This window comes from Oncorhynchus kisutch, linkage group LG1, assembly GCF_002021735.2.
Source record: "Oncorhynchus kisutch isolate 150728-3 linkage group LG1, Okis_V2, whole genome shotgun sequence".
Classification (NCBI taxonomy): domain Eukaryota; kingdom Metazoa; phylum Chordata; class Actinopteri; order Salmoniformes; family Salmonidae; genus Oncorhynchus; species Oncorhynchus kisutch.
The window spans coordinates 64,314,791-64,341,983 of NC_034174.2; the positions used below are offsets into that span (position 1 = coordinate 64,314,791).

Sequence of the window (27,193 nt, forward strand, 5' to 3'; positions counted from 1 at the left end):
ATCTTAAGATAAATGCACTTAACTGTAAGTCGCTCTGGATAAGAGCATCTGCTAAATTAATAAAATGTAAATGTTTGGTCTCTTACGGGTCAACTATCTTCAGAAACACCCACCACATAGGACACACAAACCCTGCCACAACACAAGGCAGTGAGCAGAGACAAACACCTACCAACCACTGCACTAGTATCCCACATGTAACTCACAGCAAGAGTAATCCCGTTCCCAGAAACGTTGTGCAATGGACTGGGAACGAGGTTTCACCAAACTGCTTACATACAGTAGTGGCAAGAAAAAGTATGTGAACCCTTGGAATTATCTGGATTTCTCCATAACTTGGTCATAAAATTTGATCTGATCTTCATCTAACAGACAAACAGTCTGCTTAAACTAATAACACACAAATGATTGTATTTTTCTTGTCTATACTGAATACACCATTTAAACATTCACAGTGTAGGTTGGGAAAAGTATGTGAACCCCTAGGTTAATTACTTCTCCAAAAGCTAATTGGAGTTAGGAGTCAGCTAACCTGGAATACAATCATTGAGATGAGATTGGAGATTAGAGCTGCCCTGCCCTATAAAAAAACACTCCCAAAATGTGAGTTTGCTATTCACAAGAAGCATTGCCTGATGTGAACCATGCCTCGAAGAAAAGAGATCTCAGACAACCCAAGATGAAGATTTGTTGACTTGCATAAAGCTGGAAAGGGTTACAAAAGTATCTAAAAGCCTTGATGTTCATCAGTCAACAGTAAGACAAATTGTCTATAAATGGAGGAAGTTCAGCGCTGTTGCTACTCTCCCTAGGAGTGGCCGTCCTGCAAAGATGACTGCAAGAGCAGAGCGCAGAATGCTTAACGAAGTTAAGAAGAATCCTAGAGTGTCAGCTAAAGACTTACAGAAATCTCTGGAACATGCTAACTTCTTTGTTGATGAGTCTACGATACCTAAAACACTAAACAAGAATGGTGTTCATGGGAAGAAGCCACTGTTGTCCAAAAAAACATTGCTGCAACATTGCTGCTGTCTGAAGTTCGCAAAAGAGCATATGGATGTTCCACAGTGCTACTGGCAAAATATTCTGAGGACAGATGAAACTAAAGTTGAGTTGTTTGGAAGGAACACACAACACCATATGTGGAGAAAAAAAGGCACAGCACACTAACATGCCTTAGGGCTTGGACAGCTTGCTATTATCGACGGAAGAATGAATTCCCAAGTTTATCAAGACACTTTGCAGTAGAATCTGTCCGCCAATTGTAGAATCTGTCCGCCAATTGAAGCTCAACAGAAGTTGGGTGATTCAACAGGACAACAACCCAAAACACAGAAGTAAATCAACAACAAAATGGCTTCAACCGAAGAAAACATGCCTTCTGGAGTGGCCCAGTCAGAGTCCTGACCTCAACCCGATTGAGATGCTGTAAGAGCGTGTTTCACACCAGACATCCCAAGAATATTGCTGAACTGAAACAGTTTTGTAAAGAGGAATGGTCCAAAATTCCTTCTGACCGTTGTGCAGGTCTGATCCGCAACTACAGAGAATGTTTGGTTGAGGTTATTGCTGCCAATGGAGGGTCAAACAGTTATTATATCCAGGGGTTCACATACTTTTCCACCATGCACTGTGAATGTTTACACGGTGTGTTCAATAAAGACATGAGAACATATAATTGTTTGTGTGTTATTAGTTTAAGCAGACTGTGTTTGTCTGTTGTTGTAACTTAGATGAAGATCAGATCAAATTTGATGACCAATTTATGCAGAAGACCAGGTAATTCCAAAGGGTTCACATACTTTTTCTTGCCACTGTAGCCCTCTGGTCAAACCCTCTTGGTTCGTGTCCCCTCAAACACCACTGTTGCGGTGCATGTACGTGTGGCCCTGGACATGGTACATAATCTCAATGAAGGCCAGGGGCCCCACTGGGGCCCTGCACTTTAAAGGCTGACTTCTGGTGGAAAGGGACCAGGGAATATTCGCACATGAGCACGGCGCAGCATACATAGGGCAGGTACTGCAGGTAGTGCCATCTCAGGATGGAGCCCTTGCCTTGCTGCCGGAAGGTGCGGTGGACAGCAAGTACATGGAGGTGGACCGTGGGGCTTGTGGAGGGTGAGAGCATCCTGAAAAAGGAGGGAGGGAAGGCTGAGTTTTGAGTGCATGAGTGCAATGTGAGATCACCCGACTAACCATTTATCAGTGTCATGGAGTTTTTTTCATGATCAGCTCTATTGAACCCTGAATTGACAGGTTTGTTTATGTGGATATATGGTTGGTTGTGTGGATGTAAGGTTGGTTATGTGGATATAAGGTTGTTGCATTCTCTGATTTTGAGGTGTTTTATATAAAAACCTTAGAAGTCCCTGTGCTAAATAAATATTGTACTTATCTATTGATAAAATACCACATTGAAGTACATCCTCAAAGCTTGTCTTTTTATTAATTGGGTAGGCTACCAAAAGTCATTCATTATATTAAAGACAATGTCCCACTTCTTTAACACGTTTTGACTTGGGGCTTACCATGGCTAGTTTCTCCTGGTCCCACAGTGATCCTATGATGAAGGCAACAAGGTGTCCCTCCTCAAACCAGCCCACTGACAGCTCAGGGCACAACGTCAGGAAGTGACAACCCTCATCCAAGTGGAGCGGACACTCCAGACACAGAGATGAAGGCTGAGAAAGGCAGACAGACAACACAAGTCCATGACCAAGTACACACATAGTTGCTTAGTCTGAATCTCAGTTTGCTTACTTCCAACTACATACTTGGTGAAATGAATCCAAATCATGACTGACTGACTGTTTGATTGTCATGAATTTGGTTGGTATCCAAAGATTTATTCCCAAAATGTATATTAGCCTAGTCTATAAAACATGTAAAAGTAAACTTTATACGTAAAGCACCTCATCCTTAAATAGTCTACATTTGACAAGTCCAAATAATGACATAGCATATTTTTTTCCCCAAAACATAAAATAAACTTTTTAAAGTCTAGGTACAAAGTTGTAAAGAAAAACGACGAGTATTGGGGTAAAAACAAGTTATACATTTGAGTAAGTTAAAAGTTGTTACCCTCTCTCTCGATCACACTGATTGCATCCTCCGGGCGGAGGCAACGGAACTCGCTGGCCGGGAGTGTGTGGCGACCCCAGCGCCTGGGGAGGTGGAACCCATGGGAGGGCGCATTTGGAGACTAGATTTCAGGAAAGGCAGGGCACTGACTTTCGACATGGTGTCTGATCGAAGTTCCAAGCTCTTAAATCAAATAAAAATTGTGAAATTTCAATATAATTTCTACTTGGGTATTGAATGGCTGCCTATCTCTTCGATATCTGCTCCACTCAAGTGATCCAAGTGAAGAAGGGTTGTGCGGAAAGTCTGAGGTTAATGTGGTGCGCCGTGTGTATTTATACCCTTGGCGCTTAAGCGCTATTGGGCATAAACTAACAAGCTGGATGACCAAATTCTGGGAGAATACCTGTCAACCACAAACATATTTACCCAGATTTATTGGGGATATTCGTCACTTGTGTTTGGAATTAGCCTCCTGTAAAGATACAAACTAATGGATCGGCTTTTGGCTACGCCTACCTATCACCTATTTTAAGTTATGTTATCTATATCTATAAATGACCATTTACATATAGGTCTAAAAATGCAGTGTAATGATGGGTACAATTTTGGCCTTCTATACTGAACAAAAAAATATTAACACACATGCCACAATTTCAAAAATGTTACTCTGTTACAGGTCATATAAGGGAATCAGTCAATTGAAATAAACTAATTAGGCCCTAATCTATGGATTTCACATGACTGGGAATACAGATATGCATCTGTAGATCACAGATTTTTTTTTTAAATTAAAGGTAGGGGTGTGGATCAGAAAACTAGTCTGTATCTGATGTGACCACCATTTGCCTCATGCAGTGTGACCGTTGATCAGGCTGTTGATCGTGGCTTGTGGAATGTAGTCCCAATCCTCTTCAATGGCTGTGCGAAGTTGCTGGATATTAGCAGGAAGTGGAACACACTGTCCTACTTGCCAATCCAGAGCATACCAAACATGCTCAATGGGTGACATATCTGGTGAGTATAGAGGCCATGGAAGAACTCTGACATTTTCAGCTTCCACATGAGGTGATGGCAGCGGATGAATGGCACGACAATGGGCCTCAGGATCTTGTCACGGTATTTCTGTGCATTCAAATTGCCATCGATAAAATGCAATTGTGTTTGTTGTCTGTAGCTTATGCCTGCACATACCATAACCCCACCGCCACCATGGTCACTCTGTTCACAACATTGACATCAGCAAATCGCTCGCCCTCACAACGCTATACACATGGTCTGTGATCATGAGGCCGATTGGACATACTGCCAGATTCTCTAAAACGACGCTATAGAGGTGGCTTATGGTAGAGAAACTAACATTCAATGATCAATTATCTGGTGGACATTCCTGCAGTCAGCATGCCAATTGCATGCTCCTTCAAAACCTGAGACATCTGTGGCATTGTGTTATGTGACAAACTGCACATTTTAGAGTGGCCTTTTATTGTCCCCTGCACATCATTGTGTAATGATCATGGTGTTTAATCATCTTCTTGCACACCTGTCAGTTGAATGAATCATCTTGGCAAAGGAGAAATGCTCACTAATAGGGATGCGAACAAATTTGTGAACAACATTTTTGAGAAATAAGCTTTTTGTGCATATGGAAAATGTCTGGGATCTTCTTTTTCCGCTCATGAAACATGGGACCAACACTTTACATGTTGTGTTTATATTTTTGCTCAGTGTATAATTTCAAACATAAGTGGAGAATATGCTGTGTGTAATTTTTAAAATGCCCATTTTATTTAAATGTTGATATCAACACCACTCTATCAGAATTTTCTTCATGGAATAGGTCTACTGGTGATTGTATTATAAATCCTATCGTTTGCCCTCATCTATTTACCAAACGTCATGTGACTCAAATAAGGGAACCTTTTCCATTGGGCATCAAATTGTCTCGAGATTGTGGTTCATGTTTTTTTTCCCCATGTAAGAGTTTGTTGATCATTATTTCAGTTTGCATGTATAGTTTATCCCCTGCTGGCAATACGTTGTTGACCAATGCGAAATTAGTCTTGTTTTTTTTCCTTCTACCTGATAAATGCAGGTATTGAAAAAGAGTTAGCCTCTGTATTTGTTGAAATCCCTTTTACACAAAATAGAATAGGCTTCTCGTATTATATACATTTTTATAAATTAATATGCTTTGCCATTGTGCAGAAACGCGACCCCCCCCCCCCCCCCCCCCCCCACGTTAGCCTACACAACACAACTACAGTGTCAGGCACGGTATGCACAAAATATGTTATTTCATGCCACAATCCTGTGTTAAAAACCACGGCTGTGTCTGCAATAAGCCAATTTCAGCACTCGAACACTGACACCAAGTGGCGAAAATTGCTCCATTCATGCTTTTTGGTGAAGTGCGCGCATAGAATGCATATTCAGGCCCGGGCTACAGACTTGTTGATGAAATTGGCGTCTTCTCTTTCATCATGTTTGCATTTCTGTAATAAATTCTATAAAAAATACCATTATCATGGCTGTGATATTGTATTAACTTTATTGTCAATAGGCCGTGACTTGTCCTAAGGGGGGACCCTAATTATATGAAATTGGCCACATTGCACCATACATTTGTATCATCATATAGGTAGCAGCACCTGACTATAAATACACCTGAATATAAAGAAAGAGGTGTTTTAATAACTGTGTGATATAACTGTCTGCTGTCTCAGACTGATTTATTCAGAGTCAAACCCACGCTGTAATAAAAAAAACATCTTTGTCAATTTGACAGGCCCTAGACTCTTCTCTGAGTGCGTTTACGCAGCGCGCGCCCTATCGACGTAAACACGTGCACTTCCATGGTTACAGGTTTCTCTTTTTTCTTCTCCACCATCCGTCTCCCTTTATCGCATTATTCCCTGACAACTGCAGCGATGGCGGAACCCGTGGCATCGGACGCAATAGCAACAGACGCAGCTCTTTCTCCGGCTGTAAGCCCGGGTTCGGAGCCTCCATCCATGGCGCTCTCTCCTTCTGCAGGCGGCTCCCAGCGGCTTCTTTTCTCCCACGATTTGGTGTCAGGTCGGTATCGCGACTTGGTCCGGTTCGGCCTAGTCAGAATGATACAAGGCGAGGAGGAGTTTGATTCAGACTCGGACCTCGACGATGGCGGAGGTAGAGGCGGTGTAGGAGGTGGCTGTATCCCCTGTAACTCGGACACCGAGAGCAGTGTTGTGGACAGCCTGGCACCTCTGGGAAGGGGTTTTGTCCGGGTGCAGTGGTACCCAGAAGGAGGGAAGCAAGACATACGGGAAACAAAGGTAATTGTCTGCTAACGTTAGCTAACTAGCCACACAGTATGTGTTCAACGCTGGAGGTAACATTAGTTAGCTAGCTTCAAGCACAATGTGCGTTTTGCCGTTATCGACAGATAACGTTAGCTGGTTAAATTAATTAGTAACGTTACACCGCCACCGGTTTAGCATGCTTATAACCGGCATTGCGAACGTTTTGTCCGCGCGCTTGTGTATTTGTTGCGATTACTGTACCTAGCTTCAGCATATTGCCCACATTTCTTGAAATGTGCAGTACAACTGGGTGTGACTTAGCAGGCTTGGCTAGCTAACTTTTTATTACTATTAGCTGGTATAACGATTAGCTAGTTTGTTAGTATCATTGGCACATTGTTAGTTATACCCAAATAAATGACCTACTCCACTAACCAGTTTAGCTAACTGGCAGGTTTGCTAGGCTAACTTATTAGCTAATTAAACGAACATTGTTGATAAATTAGATAGCTAGTTTGCATCTCAGGTTTTCAGTAAATGAATCATTGACAACTTTTGTAGAAGAGGGAACACTTGCTTAAACAATGAGAGAAAGGACTTTAACTGAATCATGTAAGGTGGTCTCTAGCTGATGCTGTATCTGACACTGACAGCTCAAACTAGCCATGACCCATCACATTAGAGGAGATTGCTGAGATTATATCACTGACGGAACAATGACCCAGATGTTTAACCGGATTCATAAACCTGAAGCATCTGGTTGACGTTTCCACTCACCACCAAATGTGATGAGCAGAAGCCCAGTTTGATGCACATTTTTAATCGATTAAGCATATTTGATCTCAATGCAGGTTTCTGTTCCCAAAAGAGACTGTTGTTTACGAGTGCCAAAGCGAATTGAGTTATTGCACACGCGCGTAGGCCTTCTCTAACGGAATATGTAAATACATGCTAGAATGCGTCAATAGGATCTCGCTAGCTCGTGCTGGGTTCTGCCCACCTCCTTGCTTGTTCTGCCCACTATTATTAATTTGCTACCATTGGAAACAGGCTGTGGTTTATCTTGGGTTAGTTATAAAAATCTTTGATTATATGCTATCTCTCCACTACACGAGGAGTCAGTTTAATCAAAGATACTGCTGGTGTAATGTTAGTTTTCCATTGACCAAAGGCAGTTTTAAAGTGGATAACATCCTGCATGACTGCCATTTTAAAGTGGATAGGTTTTGCAGACGTTTCATTTTTAATTAACAATAATAAATCTATACAAAGCTATAAATGGTATTTAATCCTTGCCTATGAATGCATTTCACATTAGTTACCTAACTTCAAATCTAATCAAATTTTATTTGTCACATACACATGGTTAGCAGATGTTAATGCGAGTGTAGCGAAATGCTTGTGCGGAAGCGAATTGAGGCTATTGCCTAGTATATTCATTATCAAATCAGGTAGCCATAAAACTCCCAAAAATGTACACTCAGTGTCTTATATGTGGTCTTAAGCATATTACATAAGAAAAGATAACCTATGCCATCACGTAAATAGGGTCCAATTGATTCACAACATTAATTCAAATATCCAATCCCACAAAGCCCATGCATAAAAGCTTTGTCGAGCCAGTATCATTACAAACCAAGTAGAGAGCGCTATTGACATAATGGGATTCAGTACTGCAGTAACAGGGAGCTCACTCCAGGGCCTTATGGATAGGGTCACACTGAGGGAGTGGAGCTGGGATGGGCTGGGCTGGGCCTAGAAGATACTCACGGTGAACAGTGCAGGCAGGCCGTGCTGCTTTGTCCTCTGGGGTAAATGTGTAAAGTTCTAGCAATGGAATCAGGGTCTGGAAGTCAGGACAAAGATCTAGTCATGTATCTGTGGGGATAACAATGGGTCAGGGATGTTTACCTACACACACACAAACAAGGGTGACTGGGCTCTCTGTGACTTTGAATGATAGTCATGTTTTAGGCCTTAAACATTGCCCTCCGTGTGTGTTTTTGTCCATCCTTATCAGTTTGTGTGTTTGTCCAGCTTGATCTGTGTGTATTTTTCTTCCCTGTGTGTGTGCGTCTGTTAGGCTGTCCATTAGGGTTGGGAATTGCCAGGGACCTCACGATACAATATTGCGACACTTGGGTGCCGATATATGTATATCGATCCTCATGGTTCTATATGTATTGCGATTCGTTGTTCCAAACATATTGCTCAATTTATGTCTACTGCAGAGGGACAAGAGTGCCATGAGAACTAGTTTTGATCAGTCATGGAAATAAAAGTGCTGAAAACAAATTGGCTCCCTATTTAAAAAGGAGATGGAAAATGAGTGGAGTTTTGGTGCAGATGCAAAAATGATATTGTCAAAACAATATGATCTATCGTCAAATAATATCCCGATGTGTAACTGTATCGATTTGGTTTCCCCCATCACTACTGTCAGTGTGCGTCCTCTGTCCACCTACTGCTCAGTTGATGTTTCTTCAGTCACATATTCTCTTGAGCAACTTAATTCATGACCAGGCCTCTTCCTGCAGTATGCAAAAATTGCGTATTTCCAAGAAAGTTTGTCCTTTGACTGACTGCATTTTTCTCTTTCGAGATAGGGGGATGCATCAATGTGTACGAAAAGTCATAACCTCAGCCCTAGTTTTGCATAGTTTTGCATAGTCTTGCAAACCAAGGTGGCATAGCAGTTCAGACGTCTTTTGTCCTCGTCTTGTCGTGTCCTGTATATATATATATTTACAACTTTTTCACATACATTTTATTTTTATTTTCCATCAACTCATCTTCAAAACACTCTCCTGCAACCCGCCTCACCAATGTATATTTATAAAAAAGTATTATTTACCTCAGATCTGTAATCCTCCAAGAAGCTAGCCAGAAACTCCAAGAAGCTAGCCTGAAACTAGCCAGAAGCTAATCCAGAAGCTAGTTCAGAAGCTAGTTAGCTCCTTTACTGGCAAATCGTTAGTATTCAGCTAACCACGGTTTGTGGTCATCAGCTATCCTTTAGCTCGAAAATCTATCGCCAGTTCTGTACGGCGCAGCGCGGCTCGGAACGGAACATACCGGACCAATTTTTCTCTCCATGTCCCTGGATTTCGACTGCTCTCTGGACATTCATACCCGGATCTCACAGCTAGCTAGCTGCTATCCGTGTGACTATCGGCCTTCGTCGATTCCGGAGCAAACATCAATTATTCCGGAGCTAGCAAGCTCCGTCAATCACTCCTGAGTTCCATCAATCACACCTGGGCTGCAGTCACCTATCCGGACCCGTTTTACTGCTTTCGCGGAGCCCCACCGGGCCTTCACAACTGGACTGCCGACGTTATCTACCCGAAGGAGTTATTCGGCTGGCTCCTGAACGCCCATCTGCGGCCTGCTAACCGTTAGCTGTCTTACCGGCTGCTATCTGAATAGACAATCGGACAATTTTTTTTATATATAAATATTTTTTTTATTTTTATTATTATTATTATGTTTTCTTCTTGGGCCTCTATAACTATATCTATTGTTTTTATTTTTGTTGTTGTGTGATTTGGATTAATCCCCTCTACCACACGGAACCCCACTAATCTACTGACGGAACGCAAGAGGTAGCTAACAACAGACCTCCATCCTATGCTAGCTTGCTACCGATGCCCTGGCTAGCTGTCTAAATCACCAACCAACCTCTCCACTCACCGGACCCTTTTGATCACTCGACTAAGCATGCCTCTCCTTAATGTCAATATGTCTTGTCCATTTCTGTTCTGGTTAGTGTTTATTGGCTTATTTCACTGTAGAGCCTCTAGTCCTGCTCACTATACCTTATCCAACCTATTAGTTCCACCACCCACACATGCAATGACATCTCCTGGTTTCAACGATGTTTCTAGAGACAATATCTCTCTCTTCATCACTCAATACCTAGGTTTACCTCCACTGTATTCACATCCTACCATACATTTGTCTGTACATTATACCTTGATGCTATTTTATCGCCCCCAGAAACCTCCTTTTACTCTATGTTCCAGACGTTCTAGACGACCAATTCTCATAGCTTTTAGCCGTACCCTTATTCTACTCCTCCTATGTTCCTCTGGCGATGTAGAGGTGAATCCAGGCCCTGCAGTGCCTAGCTCCACTCCTATTCCCCAGGCGCTCTCTTTTGACGACTTCTGTAACCGTAATAGCCTTGGTTTCATGCATGTTAACATTAGAAGCCTCCTCCCTAAGTTTGTTCTATTCACTGCTTTAGCACACTCTGCCAACCCGGATGTTCTAGCTGTGTCTGAATCCTGGCTTAGGAAGACCACCAAAAACTCAGACATTTTAATTCCAAACTACAACATTTTCAGACAAGATAGAACTGCCAAAGGGGGCGGTGTTGCAATCTACTGCAAAGATAGCCTGCAGAGTTCTGTCCTACTATCCAGGTCTGTACCCAAACAATTTGAACTTCTACTTTTAAAAATCCACCTCTCTAAAAACAAGTCTCTCACTGTTGCCGCCTGCTATAGACCACCCTCTGCCCCCAGCTGTGCTCTGGACACCATATGTGAACTGATTGCCCCCCATCTATCTTCAGAGTTCGTGCTGCTAGGCGACCTAAACTGGAACATGCTTAACACCCCAGCCATCCTACAATCTAAACTTGATGCCCTCAATCTCACACAAATTATCAATGAACCTACCAGGTACCTCCCCAAAACCTTAAACACGGGCACCCTCATAGATATCATCCTAACCAACTTCCCCTCTAAATACACCTCTGCTGTCTTCAACCAAGATCTCAGCGATCACTGCCTCATTGCCTGCATCCGTAATGGGTCAGCGGTCAAACGACCGCCACTCATCACTGTAAAACGCTCCCTGAAACACTTCTGCGAGCAGGCCTTTCTAATCGACCTGGCCGGGGTATCCTGGAAGGATATTGATCTCATCCCGTCAGTAGAGGATGCCTGGATATTTTTTAAAAATGCCTTCCTAACCATCCTAAATAAACATGCCCCATTCAAGAAATTTAGAACCAGGAACAGATATAGCCCTTGGTTCTCCCCAGACCTGACTGCCCTTAACCAACACAAAAACATCCTATGGCGTTCTGCATTAGCATCGAACAGCCCCCGTGATATGCAGCTGTTCAGGGAAGCTAGAAATCATTATACACAGGCAGTTAGAAAAGCCAAGGCTAGCTTTTTCAAGCAGAAATTTGCTTCCTGCAACACTAACTCAAAAAAGTTCTGGGACACTGTAAAGTCCATGGAGAATAAGAACACCTCCTCCCAGCTGCCCACTGCACTGAAGATAGGAAACACTGTCACCACTGATAAATCCACCATAATTGAGAATTTCAATAAGCATTTTTCTACGGCTGGCCATGCTTTCCACCTGGCTACTCCTACCCCGGACAACAGCACTGCACCCCCAACAGCAACTCGCCCAAGCCTTCCCCATTTCTCCTTCTCCCAAATCCATTCAGCTGATGTTCTGAAAGAGCTGCAAAATCTGGACCCCTACAAATCAGCCGGGCTAGACAATCTGGACCCTTTCTTTCTAAAATTATCTGCCGAAATTGTTGCCACCCCTATTACTAGCCTGTTCAACCTCTCTTTCGTGTCGTCTGAGATTCCCAAAGATTGGAAAGCAGCTGCGGTCATCCCCCTCTTCAAAGGGGGGGACACTCTTGACCCAAACTGCTACAGACCTATATCTATCCTACCGTGCCTTTCTAAGGTCTTCGAAAGCCAAGTCAATAAACAGATTACCGACCATTTCGAATCTCACCATACCTTCTCTGCTATGCAATCCGGTTTCAGAGCTGGTCATGGGTGCACCTCAGCCACGCTCAAGGTCCTAAACGATATCTTAACCGCCATCGATAAGAAACATTACTGTGCAGCCGTATTCATTGATCTGGCCAAGGCTTTCGACTGTCAATCACCATATCCTCATCGGCAGACTCGACAGCCTTGGTTTCTCAAATGATTGCCTCGCCTGGTTCACCAACTACTTCTCTGATAGAGTTCAGTGTGTCAAATCGGAGGGTCTGCTGTCCGGACCTCTGGCAGTCTCTATGGGGGTGCCACAGGGTTCAATTCTTGGACCGACTCTCTTCTCTGTATACATCAATGAGGTCGCTCTTGCTGCTGGTGAGTCCCTGATCCACCTCTACGCAGACGACACCATTCTGTATACTTCCGGCCCTTCTCTGGACACTGTGTTAACAACCCTCCAGGCAAGCTTCAATGCCATACAACTCTCCTTCCGTGGCCTCCAATTGCTCTTGAATGCAAGTAAAACTAAATGCATGCTCTTCAACCGATCGCTGCCTGCACCTACCCGCCTGTCCAACATCACTACTCTGGACGGCTCTGACTTAGAATACGTGGACAACTACAAATACTTAGGTGTCTGGTTAGATTGTAAACTCTCCTTCCAGACCCATATCAAACATCTCCAATCCAAAGTTAAATCTAGAATTGGCTTCCTATTTCGCAACAAAGCATCCTTCACTCATGCTGCCAAACATACCCTTGTAAAACTGACCATCCTACCAATCCTCGACTTTGGCGATGTCATTTACAAAATAGCCTCCAATACCCTACTCAACAAATTGGATGCAGTCTATCACAGTGCAATCCGTTTTATCACCAAAGCCCCATATACTACCCACCATTGCGACCTGTACGCTCTCGTTGGCTGGCCCTCGCTTCATACTCGTCGCCAAACCCACTGGCTCCATGTCATCTACAAGACACTGCTAGGTAAAGTCCCCCCTTATCTCAGCTCGCTGGTCACCATAGCATCTCCCACCTGTAGCACACGCTCCAGCAGGTATATCTCTCTAGTCACCCCCAAAACCAATTCTTTCTTTGGCCGCCTCTCCTTCCAGTTCTCTGCTGCCAATGACTGGAACGAACTACAAAAATCTCTGAAACTGGAAACACTTATCTCCCTCACTAGCTTTAAGCACCAACTGTCAGAGCAGCTCACAGATTACTGCACCTGTACATAGCCCACCTATAATTTAGCCCAAACAACTACCTCTTTCCCAACTGTATTTAATTTTAATTTATTTATTTATTTTGCTCCTTTGCACCCCATTATTTTTTTATTTCTACTTTGCACATTCTTCCATTGCAAAACTACCATTCCAGTATTTTACTTGCTATATTGTATTTACTTTGCCATCTTGGCCTTTTTTGCCTTTACCTCCCTTCTCACCTCATTTGCTCACATTGTATATAGACTTGTTTATACTGCATTATTGACTGTATGTTTGTTTTTACTCCATGTGTAACTCTGTGTCGTTTTATCTGTCGAACTGCTTTGCTTTATCTTGGCCAGGTCGCAATTGTAAATGAGAACTTGTTCTCAACTTGCCTACCTGGTTAAATAAAGGTAAAATAAAATAAAAAAAAATAGTCATGCGTCCAAAACACGTTGTCACACCAACCTTTGGATGTCTGAAGAATTGGCTAGAATGGTGTGCAATTTTTTTGTTGTTGTGGATTTTACATTTCAAGAACCTCCCCCCATGTGCTTGTGGAAGGGGTGCGGCGTTATGTTCGTCACTGTTTTGCGACTGGGTCGGACACATTTTGCAGGGTTGTTGCGTATGCTAGTTTGTAACATTGAAAACCTGGAGGGAAAAACTGAATTCTGTTTTGCCAGTGGTGTGCTCTATACACACAATCGAGTCATTTGAAGGCACTACAACTCCTCTGCTTGATCACTACAAAAAAATATGTTAGGACGTGTCTACTTACAGGCTATGGTAAAAGTTTAGTGTATCAAGTGTTGCCGACGGTCTCCGATTTATTGAAATTGAAAGTCACCACAAACACCGCATACATCAACCTATTTTGAAGGGATTTTAATCAGCTATTCCCGACCACTATTGTTCCTACGACCCAAACTAATTAAGTGGGCACCTTTTTTGAGCTCCGCCCAAGCAAGGGATTGGTTTGAGGTGTTGTGTGGCGTCACTGGTTTCCACCCCTTTGTAGCTACTTTCTGCCATTGACTTCAAGGCCTTCCTATTAGGGAAGCCTGGCTACCTGAATCCACGATCCACCAGCCTCGGTCTCCCTCACTGATACTGCAGTTATTATTCCCCAAAGTTTTTTTTTACCAATGGGTAGTTTATTCAGGATTTTTATGGCAGATATTTACTTCAAGACAGAGAAAGTGAACAACAAATAGTCTCGACAAATGGGTAGATAGGCCTAAGGCTCAGTCTTGTGACGTGTTGTCTCTACGGATGCACAATATATCGGAATTGGTCGATATTAGCTAAAAATGCCAACATCGGTATCGGCCCGATGTAAAAAAAATCGATGTCAAAGCTACCGTGCATACCTATATAACGTATGTACAGGACGTAATGACGGCATGTAAAATTTTGCGCAACACAGCATTCCTAACCTAGCCCACAATGTCTGTTGTTTGGATTGAGCAGTCAACAAGTCGTGTAGTCATTTGAAAGAGTAAGAAAATTTCAGCGAGACAACTCAAAGGTGAAATCCATTAAAGCCAATATAATGGAATTCATTGTCCCGCTCTCTGTCGTGGGTGATGTTGGCTTTCACCGACTGGTCGAGCACCGGTACACACTACCAAGTACGCTGTTTTTCAGATGTTGCCCTACCGGAGTTGCACAGTAATAGCGTCACTATTTGCTTCACGACATACATACATACATACTATGGAAGGCAGTTTGGGTCATTGCGTGTAAAAAAAAGATACAGTAGCACTGTCAAAGCTGCACAAAAAAGTCTGCAAACACCGGCCACGAACGATGTGTTTTCAATATCGCGTTGGTAATAAAGCTTAATTTGTTCGACTGCAACTACTGGGGTAGCTAGCTTTAGCTTGTTACCTAGCTAGCACCGATACAATCAGCCTGAAAACAATGACCAGTAGAAACTGCAGTCATTTTTCATTATTCTTAGCAATGATTTAGGAATACTTGTAAGTATTGTTGTTCACCTATTGAAATTTAACTTCAGTTAATGAAAATAAATAGCTAGCCAGCTACTTAACCCTGTTGCCCAAAGCTAATGTTATAAGCAGCCAGCGAGCTTTATCGGGCTAGTGAGGCTCCACCGGGTTATGTGTTGTGAAGCTAGCCACTATAAGGATTAGTCACAATAGTGTAATTTGCGGTTTGTCTTCAAAATAAAAGTATGTCATTGACAGTGATGCAAATGGATACAAATAGAACTATGCCATACTTTTATTTTGAAGGCTAGCCGCAAAGTCGACTGTTGTGCCTAATCCTTATTGTGGCTAGCTTCACATAGATGGGTCTGACCACCATAATCAAATAAGAACTGTCTTATAAAGTAGGGTTATTTTGGTTTACACCTAGCTATATAGTTAGCTAGTTAACTATATAGCTACTGAAACAGATGTTGTTTGCTATGTTTTTGGGGAAGAACATTGTTTGCATCCATGAGCTAGCCAGCTTTTTTTATGACCAGCACTGTAGGTGTGCGAGACAACTTTACCAGCATCATAGCATACGTATCGATGAATCGTTGTGACACATGAAATACGAGTGATCGTGTAATAACTACGTGAAAAATGTATGAATGCGTAAAATTATTATGTAACGTGCAGTCATATTCAGGTCCTGATTGGTCAAATAGTGTTGTTTGACACACAAAACCTTTGACACACAACAGCCTGGATTCGAACCAGGGACTGTAGTGATGCCTCTTGCCATGAGATACAGTGCCTTAGACTGCTGTGTGTGTGTGAAGCATTCTAGTACAGTTAAATAGTTAAAAGGCCGCTAAAATTGTAATTATTGGTTATCATTATCGGGGGTTTTTTGGGAAGGAAAATATTGTATATCGGTATCGGCCAAAAATGTCATATCTGTGCATCATTAGTCTCAACGTGACATATGCGTCCGTGAGGTAAAGTTGAACTAATTCCCTCTCTTATTCAGTTCCTTGCAGACATATTCAGAGATAGCGTAGTAGAAAAAGAAGTCTCCAGTTGGGGTGCCAAGCTTGCATTTCCCACTGTTACCTCTGTAGTTTATTTTTCTTCAGTTGGAATCATATTACTCTTAATCAAGTTTCCCTATGGAAACTTATTTAGATGCACGCTGCCGCCTCAACAACGGCAGACTGACACTATTTTATCTGCACTGTAATGAGCTACGCCTCTTTTTTTCCCATGAAATCTCCAAAAGGAGAGTATTGTATGATTGGTCTCAGATCTTCCATTGGTGTGGCACTGTTTCAATTAGAGGTTGACCGATTAATCGCCTTGGGCGATTTTCAAGCTTTCTTAACAATCGGTAAGTGGGCCTTTTTGGACGCTGATTATGGCCGATTACATTGCAATCCACGAGGATTGCAGCAACAAAAGGACCTTGTGGCTGCAAGGATCCAAGGTAAGTTGCTAGCTAGCATTAAACTTATCGAATAAAACACAATCAATCTTCACATAATCACTAGGTAACTACACATGGTTGATGATACTAGGTTAACTAGCTTGTCCTGCTTTGCATATAATCAATGTGGTGCCTGTAAATTTATCATCGAATCACAGCCTACTCCAACTTGATGATTTATTAAAAGTGCATTTACGAAAAAAGCACAATCTTAGCATGAATGTACCTAACCATAAACATCAATGCCTTTCTTAAAATCGATGCACAGAAGTATATTTTTTTAAACCTGCATATTTAGTTAAAATAAATGCATGGTACCAGGCAATATTAACTAGGGAAATTGTGTCACTTCTCTTGCGTTCATTGCAAGCAGAGTCCGGGTATATGCAGCAGTTTGGGCCGTCTGGCTCGTTGCGAACAGTGTGAAGACCATTTCTTCCAAACAAAGACCGTACTAATTTGCCAGAATTTTACATAATTATGACAACATTGAAGGTTGTGCAATGCCGCCCGTTCGATAAAATACAGAACGGTTCCGTATTTCACTGAAAGAATAAATGTTTTGTTTTCGAAATGATAGTTTTCGGATTTGACCATATTAATGACCAACGGCTCTTATTTCTGTGTTTATTATATTATAATTAAGTCCATGATTTGATAGAGCAGTCTGACTGAGCTGTGGTAGGCAGCAGCAGGCTCGTAAGCATTCATTCAAACAGCAGCTCTTAGCATTGCTGGGATGCACAGGGCTGTTTATGACTTAAAGCCTATCAACTCCCGAGATTAGGCTGGCAATACTAAAGTGCCTTTAAGAACATCTAATAGTCAAAGGTATATGAAATATAAATGGTATAGAGAGAAATAGTCCTATAATTCCTAAAACTTCTTAACTGGGAATATTGAGGAACCTATATATATATATATATATTCCCAGAGGAACCACCAGCTTTCATATGTTCTCATGTTCTGAGCAAGTAACTTAAACATTAGCTTTTTTACATGGCACATATTGCACTTTTACTTCTCCAACACTGTTTTTGCATTATTTAAACCAAATTGAACATGTTTCATTATTTATTTGAGGTTAAATTGAAAGGGATAACGAATCCAGTTCGTGTCGTCTGTTTAGGGAAAGTACCTTTGTAATTGTGCACCCAGCTCACTCAGGTGCTTCGCTTTATCACATTTGACATTGTCCGTAAGCTTGAGTTTATTTGCACGCAACAAAAAGAAAAATCACACGGTGATGGAAAGACCTGTGTGTTGTCCTTGTTAATGCTGACAGAAAACGGCTCCAATTTCATAATCATAGCCTCAATTTTGTCCTGCACATTGAATATAGTTGCGGCGAGTCCCTGTAATCCTGGATTCAGATCATTCAGGTGAGAAAAAACATCACCCAGATAGGCCAGTCATGTGAGAAACTCATCATCATGCAAGCGGTCAGACAAGTGAAAATGATGGTCAGTAAAGAACTTTAAGCTCGTCTCTCAATTTAAAAAAACGTGTCAATACTTTGCCTCTTGATAACCAGCGCACTTGTGTATGTTGTAAAAGCATTACATGGTCGCTGCCCATATCATTGCATAATGCAGAAAATACACGAGAGTTCAGGGGCCTTGCTTTAACAAAGTTGACCATTTTCACTGTAGTGTTCTAAACATCTTTCAAGCTGTCAGGCATTCTCTTGGCAGCAAGAGCCTCTCGGTGGATGCTACAGTGTACCCAAGTGGCGTCGGGAGCAAATCCTTGCGTTACCTCTCCACTGTCTCTCTGTCATGACTTTTTGCACCATCAGTACAGTTACTAACACATCTTGACCACCAAAGTCCATTTGATGTCACAAAGCTGTCTAGTACTTATAGTGCAAATATCCTCTCATGTCCTGGTTTCCAGTGGTTTGCAGAAGAGGATGTCTTCCTTAATTGACCCCCCATAAACGTAAAGGGGCATACCAGGAGCTGTGCCAGGACCGCCACGCCTGTTGACTCATCCAGCTGTAACGCATATAATTTACTGGCTTGTATGCAAAGCAGTAATTGTTTCAAAACATCTCCTGCCATGTCACTGATGCTTCATGAAACAGTGTTTGATGAAGTATTGTCTGTATAGTTTTATTTTGGGCCTTTTCCCCCAGCATTGTCCCAGACAGCAGCAGCAGGAAGAATAAAGTCCTCCACAGTAATATGGGGCTTGCCTGTTCTAGCCACTCGGTAGGTCACCATATAAGACTCTTCCAGCCCCTTCTTATTAATGGCAAATGTTGCTTTTATACATGTCTTACTACTCAAAAGCCGTCTTTATTCTTGCTCAAAAAACTCCTGTGGCTTATTTTTCAAATGGTCATGTTTAATTTCTAAATGTCTGCGCGAGAGTGAAGGTTAATGTGATTGGATGTTAATTATTTGACTAGGCTACCTGTATTTTACATTGTGTTGTTATTTCGCTGAACACTAGATGGTTTTAATGTTATTTTTGGCAGTGAAACGAGGCTACTCAGGCAAGGGGTAAAAAAAAAAACTCACCCAAATGTATAGCCTCGTTGGAAAATATAAATATACTGTTTGAAAATGTGAAGAATTTGGAGTACCCCCGACGGCATTGCGCATACCCCAGTTTGAGAATACCTGATCTAGGGCAAGGACACTCTCTGTGATGGTTTTGTTTTCCCCTATAGTGATCTCTCCATCCAACCTGATTGGAAAGGAAGGTGCGTTGCTTTGCTACTTCTATCAGAGGTGGACTACTAACCAATGTTTCGACCTTGCTGTCTTCAAGACGTGTGAAAAGCTGTTTATATTGGGCTCGGTTAAATGGAATAACCACTAACTGGCACTGCCCCCTGAATAGCAATAGTTACATTGCTAGCCTAGCAAGGACACTAGGCCTGAAAATAGTGCCTCTTGACTATGAAGGACATTGTCCCGTCCCTCAATGAGGATAAAGGGCCTATTGAAGGTCTTTTACAGGGTTCATGCTGTGGAAGCCTGTGGCTGCCTTCAATTCAGTACAGTGAAAGTGAGCGCACAGCGGTATTGCTAGAACACTAGCTAACTCAGCCCCTTTGCTGCAGTACACTGTCTAGTACACTGTCTTCCTATGATAGGCTATCCAAGGCTATCACTGCAGCAGGTAGTTGACAGTGGAACGCAGGGCGTGGTACTGTGGTGGGGCGATGGTTTCCCTCCCACCCTCTTATCCCTTATTCAAGGCTGGGCTTGGAGACCGATCTGTCAGACAGAGGGGGCCTGAGGTGACCGTGACGCCCAGGCCAGGGGCTCCTCCCTGGGGGGACGGCGTTGGCCCTGGGGGTGGAGGAGAAGTGGAGTGTGGCGTAATGCTGGTAATGACGATGGGTTCAGAGGGGGATAAAGAGAAGGATGGAAAGTGTGAGGGGAGGGAGATGGAAAGAGAACGAGGGGTAATGAGAGGGGGCATGAGGGAGAGATACAGCGAGGGGAGGGAAAGAAGAAGAGATGGGCTTGATCTGGGCAGATGGTTGCTATGCTAATGAAGAGCTTTTTGTCCTTAAGTTTTAAGGTCCCCCCTTTGGGCCCATTGGTTCTTTTTTTCCTTTTCCCTTTTTTATTTTACCAGGCTCTATTTTTAGTGTTTTTTTTCTTGTTGCAGGCAGTTGCAGTTATAGGCCTAACCCTTTAGTTTGCTGAATAAGCCAATATCTATATTTATTTTTTACATACAGACTTGGGAGTATTTGGTCTCTTTTTATTGTCCTGAAGGTAGAGTGCGGTACTTTCAGGATGCAGTTTAAAGGTATTGCTACGGCTAATCTATGCTAGGCTAAAATGCTGCTTATCAGCATTGACCAGTATTGTTCTTAATTTGTTTGCAAAGTGCTGACTCTGGTTTATCCAGGGTAATGAGTGAGCATTCCGTCACATAACGGCCTGTGTTGGGCACTGGAATGTAAATAATGGTGTGATATACATTAGGTATCACCACACGACTAGCTGAAAAGGCATTAGAGGTATGCTTTTTAGAGGCTCGTAAGCAGCAACACAGCAGTGATAAGATGAACAAGGCTCATGCTTTGTTTTTCTGACCTCGTCTCTCCCACTCGGTCCCCTCTGGAGAACATGATGTCATACATAAGCCTTGGTCCTATTTGTCACCTTTTTGCCCTGTCACCCACCCCGGTCTCATTTGCTGCTTTATTGGGCTGGCCTGTCTGCTAGTGATCTATGGGAAGTTGGAAGGATCCATCTCAGTGATGGGTTTGGGGAGGGTGCTTCACTCGCTGCCTTGCCTGCACGGTGAATCCCATCCTTCATCCTGGCCTGCCCTATCCCTCTCAGCAAGAGCTCTGGGATCACTTCACTGGCCGAGACCAGAGTTCTCCCACACTTGGTCCTGGTGGCCCCACCTGGGTGCGCGTTTAGGTTTTTGCCTTCGCACTACACAGCTGATTCATATAACCAACTCATCAAGCTTTGATTACTTGAATCCGCTGTGTAGTGCAAGGGCAAAAAGCAAAACGTGGAACCGGGGGAGGCGGGGGACGGATCCTGGCCTATACAGTGGATGCCTTGTAATCCAACGAGTTGACTGCAGTTAACATGCCCAGTCACTCCATGTGCTGATAACAGTAGCTAGCTAACCTTCTCCAATCATAGAGACGTCAACCATCTTGTCATTATTAGGTTAATAATTATCTAGCCAACTTATTAGCATGGTGCTTGAATAATTGCCATTAGCGGTTAGCCATTCCCTACTGAGGAGGCTTAAGATATCACAAATTAGGCTATCTGTATTTAGACATCGGATGATCCTAATTGACTTACAGTTAAGACTAAACGACTGACACCACCGTGATGTTATGTCAATTAACATGTGAGGAGAATGGCCTGTCTTCATGATGTTTGTTTTGACACAATTAGCATTAGCATTGCAGTCATTAGCCACATTAGCAAACTGAGGGTCTTTGCTACTATTTAGCTTTTTCGTTACTAGCCTCTTAGCTACTTAATAACCTGGTTCTAGCCCTGTAGTGCTCAGAGAATAGGCTAAACTGCAGGTCCTGTGGTTGACTATTAATGAAGTAATCTGGGACACCTTGCCACTGCCAAGTAGCCTCCATGTTCGAAGGGAGTGCATGAGCTTGAGTAATGTTGAGCAGGTGCCAGGGCCTTAGCGTGGAGAGACACACACACACACACACACACACTGCTGGTCAGCCAAAGGCCTTAGGGTCCAGCTCTACACACACACACACACACACACACACACACACACACACACACACGTCACACATTCACAAGCAGCCAGAACAAGGGATCATCAGCAGAGGGAGAGAAAGTGACAGGTCTGGAAGGTGAAGAGGCCCTGCAGCAGGTGGAGGAGAGGTTAGATTAGAAAAGAAGAGAAGCGGCAAAGTCATCTTGGATCCATCCTTCCCTATAGTCTAGGGGTCGAGAGAATGGCTTCGTTAACTCACTACAAAGATGTGAAATGATAAGCTGTCCTCCCTCTCCTTCTCCTATCCCTCTTCCCCTCCTCCCTGTCCCTGTGGAGTACTGTGCTGGAGAATGCAGAGCAGTGATGTAATGTGGAAGGGTTGTTGGCAACCACACCCCTCCTTAGATTATGTATCTGATGCTCACTCTCTCCCGGTCTCGTTCTCTCGGACACTCTCTCTTGCGCACTCTCTCAAAATTCAATTTAAATGGCTTTATTGGCATAGGAAAAATATTGCCAAAGCAAGTGAAATAGATAATAAACTAAAGTGAAATAAACAATAACAAATGAACAGATAAAACAAATAAATGATCAAATAAAAATTACACTCATTTGAAATGTCATGATGTCTATATACAGTGTTGTAATAATGATGTGCAAATAGTTGAAGTACATAAGGGAAAATACATTTAGGTTGTATTTACAATGGTGTTTGTTCTTCACTGGTTGCCCTTTTCTTGTGGCAACAGGTCTCAAATCTTGCAGCTGTGATTGCTCACTGGTATTTTAACCAGCTTGCTTAGAGGGTTTTTCTCCAGGTTCATCTCTCTGAAGGTGATGGCTTTGTTATGGAAGGTTTAGGGATCGCTTCCTTTTAGGTGGTTGCAGAATAACGGCTTTTTTCTGGATTTTGAAAATTTGCGGGTATCGGCCTAATTCTGCTCTGCATGCATTATTTGGTGTTTTACGTTGTAAATGTAGAATATTTTAGCATAATTATGCATGCAGTCTCAATTTGGTGTTTTGTGAATTCTTTGTCGGTGAGCTCACAACAGCAATGGGTTCTGTAACTGATTCAAGTATTTTTAGCCAGATCCTAATTGGAATATCAAATTTTATTTTCCTTTTGATGGCATAGAAGTCCCTTCTTGCCTTGTCTCTCAGATCATTCACAGCTTTGTGGAAGTTACCTGTGGCGCTGATGTTTAGGCCAAGGTATGTATAGTTTGTGTGCTCTAGGGCAACGGTGTTGTGTAACTGATTCGGGACTTCCGGCGCTGACAGAGATGGCCGCCTCGCTTCGCGTTCCTAGAAAACTATGCATTTTTTTTGTTTTTTTACGTGTTATTTCTTACACTAGTACCCCAGGTCATCTTAGGTTTCATTACATACAGCCGAGAAGAACTACTGAATATAAGATCAGCGTCAACTCACCATCAGTACGACCAAGAATATGTTTTTCGCGATGCGGATCCTGTGTTCAGCCTTACCACCAGTGTAACGGAGTGGATTACATGCAGCGACCCAAAAAAACGACTCAGAAAAAGAGGGAAACGAAGCGGTCTTCTGGTCAGACTCCGGAGACGGGCACATCGTGCACCACTCCCTAGCATTCTTCTTGCCAATGTCCAGTCTCTTGACAACAAGGTTGATGAAATCCGAGCAAGGGTAGCATTCCAGAGGGACATCAGAGACTGTAACGTTCTCTGCTTCACGGAAACATGGCTAACTGGAGAGACGCAATCCGAAGCGGTGCAGCCAGCGGGTTTCTCCACGCATCGCGCCGACAGAAACAAACATCTTTCTGGTAAGAAGAGGTGCGGGGGCGTATGCCTTATGGCCAACGTGACATGGTGTGATGAAAGAAACATACAGGAACTCAAATCCTTCTGTTCACCTGATTTTAGAATTCCTCACAATCAAATGTAGACCGCATTATCTACCAAGAGAATTCTCTTCGATTATAATGACAGCCGTATATATCCCCCCCCAAGCAGACACATCGATGGCTCTGAACGAACTTTATTTAACTCTCTGCAAACTGGAAACGATTTATCCGGAGGCTGCATTCATTGTAGCTGGGGATTTTAACAAGGCTAATCTGAAAACAAGACTCCCTAAATTTTATCAGCATATCGATTGCGCAACCAGGGGTGGAAAGACCCTGGATCATTGTTACTCTAACTTCCGCGACGCATATAAGGCCCTGCCCCGCCCCCCTTTCGGAAAAGCTGACCACGACTCCATTTTGTTGATCCCTGCCTACAGACAGAAACTAAAACAAGAAGCTCCCACGCTGAGGTCTGTCCAACGCTGGTCCGACCAAGCTGACTCCACACTCCAAGACTGCTTCCATCACGTGGACTGGGAGATGTTTCGTATTGCGTCAGATAACAACATTGACGATTACGCTGATTCGGTGTGCGAGTTCATTAGAACGTGCGTTGAAGATGTCGTTCCCATAGCAACGATTAAAACATTCCCAAACCAGAAACCGTGGATTGATGGCAGCATTCGTGTGGAACTGAAGGCGCGAACCACTGCTTTTAATCAGGGCAAAGTGTCTGGTGACATGACTGAATACAAACAGTGCAGCTATTCCCTCCGCAAGGATATCAAACAAGCTAAGCGCCAGTACAGAGACAAAGTAGAATCTCAATTCAACGGCTCAGACACAAGAGGCATGTGGCAGGGTCTACATTCAATCACGGACTACAGGAAGAAACCCAGCCCAGTCACGGACCAGGATGTCTTGCTCCCAGGCAGACTAAATAACTTTTTTGCCCGCTTTGAGGACAATACAGTGCCACCGACACGGCCTGCAACGAAAACATGCGGTCTCTCCTTCACTGCAGCCGAAGTGAGTAAGACATTTAGATGTGTTAACCCTCGCAAGGCTGCAGGCCCAGACGGCATCCCCAGCCGCGCCCTCAGAGCATGCGCAGACCAGCTGGCCGGTGTGTTTACGGACATATTCAATCAATCCCTATACCAGTCTGCTGTTCCCACATGCTTCAAGAGGCCCACCATTGTTCCTGTTCCCAAGAAAGCTAAGGTAACTGAGCTAAACGACTACCGCCCCGTAGCACTCACATCCGTCATCATGAAGTGCTTTGAGAGACTAGTCAAGGACCATATCACCTCCACCCTACCAGACACCCTTGACCCACTCCAATTTGCTTACCGCCCAAATAGGTCCACAGACGATGCAATCTCAACCACACTGCACACTGCCCTAACCCATCTGGACAAGAGGAATACCTATGTGAGAATGCTGTTCATCGACTACAGCTCGGCATTCAACACCATAGTACCCTCCAAGCTCGTCATGAAGCTCGAGACCCCGCCCTGTGCAACTGGGTACTGGACTTCCTGACGGGCCGCCCCCAGGTGGTGAGGGTAGGCAACAACATCTCCTCCCCGCTGATCCTCAACACTGGGGCCCCACAAGGGTGCGTTCTGAGCCCTCTCCTGTACTCCCTGTTCACCCACGACTGCGTGGCCATGCACTCCTCCAACTCAATCATCAAGTTTGCGGACGACACAACAGTGGTAGGCTTGATTACCAATAACGACGAGACGGCCTACAGGGAGGAGGTGAGGGCCCTCGGAGTGTGGTGTCAGGAAAATAACCTCACACTCAACGTCAACAAAACTAAGGAGATGATTGTGGACTTCAGGAAACAGCAGAGGGAACACCCCCCCCCATCCACATCGATGGAACAGTAGTGGAGAGGGTAGCAAGTTTTAAGTTCCTCGGCATACACATCACAGACAAACTGAATTGGTCCACTCACACAGACAGCATCGTGAGGAAGGTGCAGCAGCGCCTCTTCAACGTCAGGAGGCTGAAGAAATTCGGCTTGTCACCAAAAGCACTCACAAACTTCTACAGATGCACAATCGAGAGCATCCTGGCGGGCTGTATCACCGCCTGGTATGGCAACTACACCGCCCTCAACCGTAAGGCTCTCCAGAGGGTAGTGAGGTCTGCACAACGCATCACCGGGGGCAAACTACCTGCCCTCCAGGACACCTACACCACCCGATGCTACAGGAAGGCCATAAAGATCATCAAGGACATCAACCACCCGAGCCACTGCCTGTTCACCCCGCTGTCATCCAGAAGGCGAGGTCAGTACAGGTGCATCAAAGCTGGGACCGAGAGACTGAAAAACAGCTTCTATCTCAAGGCCATCAGACTGTTAAACAGCCACCACTAACATTGAGTGGCTACTGCCAACACACTGTCAATGCCACTGACTCTACTCCAGCCACTTTAATCATGGGAATTGATGGGAAATTATGTAAATATATCACTAGCCACTTTAAACAATGCTACCTTATATAATGTTACTTACCCTACATTATTCATCTCATATGCATACGTAGATACTGTACTCTATCATCGACTGCATCCTTATGTAATACATGTATCACTAGCCACTTTAACTACGCCACTTGGTTTACATACTCATCTCATATGTATATACTGTACTCGATATCATCTACTGTATCTTGCCTATGCTGCTCTGTACCATCACTCATTCATATATCCTTATGTACATATTCTTTATCCCCTTACACTGTGTATAAGACAGTAGTTTTTTTGGAATTGTTAGTTAGATTACTTGTTCGTTATTACTGCATTGTCGGAACTAGAAGCACAAGCATTTCGCTACACTCACATTAACATCTGCTAACCATGTGTATGTGACAAATCAAATTTGATTTGATTTGTTGGAATTTGTATTCGTGGTCCTGGCAACTGGACCTTTTTTGGAACACCATTATTTTTATCTCACTGTCAGGGCCCAGTCTGACAATCTGTGCAGAAGATCTAGGTGCTGCTGCAGGCCCTCCTTTGTTGGGGACAGAAGCACCAGATCATCAGCAAATAGACATTTGACTTCAGATTCTAGTAGGGCGAGGCCGGATGCTGCAGACTGTTCTAGTGCCCTCGCCAATCCGTTTATATGTTGAAGTGGGTGGGACTTAAGTTGCATCCCAGTCTCACGCCCCGGCCCTGTGGAAAGAAATGTGTTTTTTCTGCCCATGTTAACCGCACACTTGTTGTTTGTGAACACTGATTTTATAATGTCGTATGTTTTTCCGCCAACACCACTTTCCATCAATTTGTGTAGCTGTCCCTCATGCCAAATTTTTTAAATCAACAAAGCATGAGAAGACGTAGCGTTTTTGTTTCTTTGTCAATAAGGCTGTGC

General features: G+C 43.5%; 1 protein-coding gene and 1 pseudogene across 2 annotated transcripts in view; one reads left to right on the forward strand and one right to left on the reverse strand.

Annotated features, from left to right (window-relative positions):
- Positions 1-1,853: 1,853 nt before the first annotated feature.
- LOC109875963 (serotonin N-acetyltransferase-like) lies at positions 1,854-3,242 on the reverse strand (annotated as a pseudogene).
- A 2,667-nt stretch (positions 3,243-5,909) lies between these two features.
- The window catches only part of LOC109875962 ((E3-independent) E2 ubiquitin-conjugating enzyme UBE2O), a 58,469-nt gene continuing 37,185 nt past the window's right edge, over positions 5,910-27,193 (forward strand). For both annotated transcript variants that reach the window (XM_020468421.2, XM_031829748.1), the window contains exon 1: positions 5,910-6,400. In XM_020468421.2, coding sequence (XP_020324010.2) covers positions 5,939-6,400 — 462 coding nt within the window. In that variant the 5' untranslated portion in view covers positions 5,910-5,938. The remainder of the gene's footprint in view (positions 6,401-27,193) is intronic.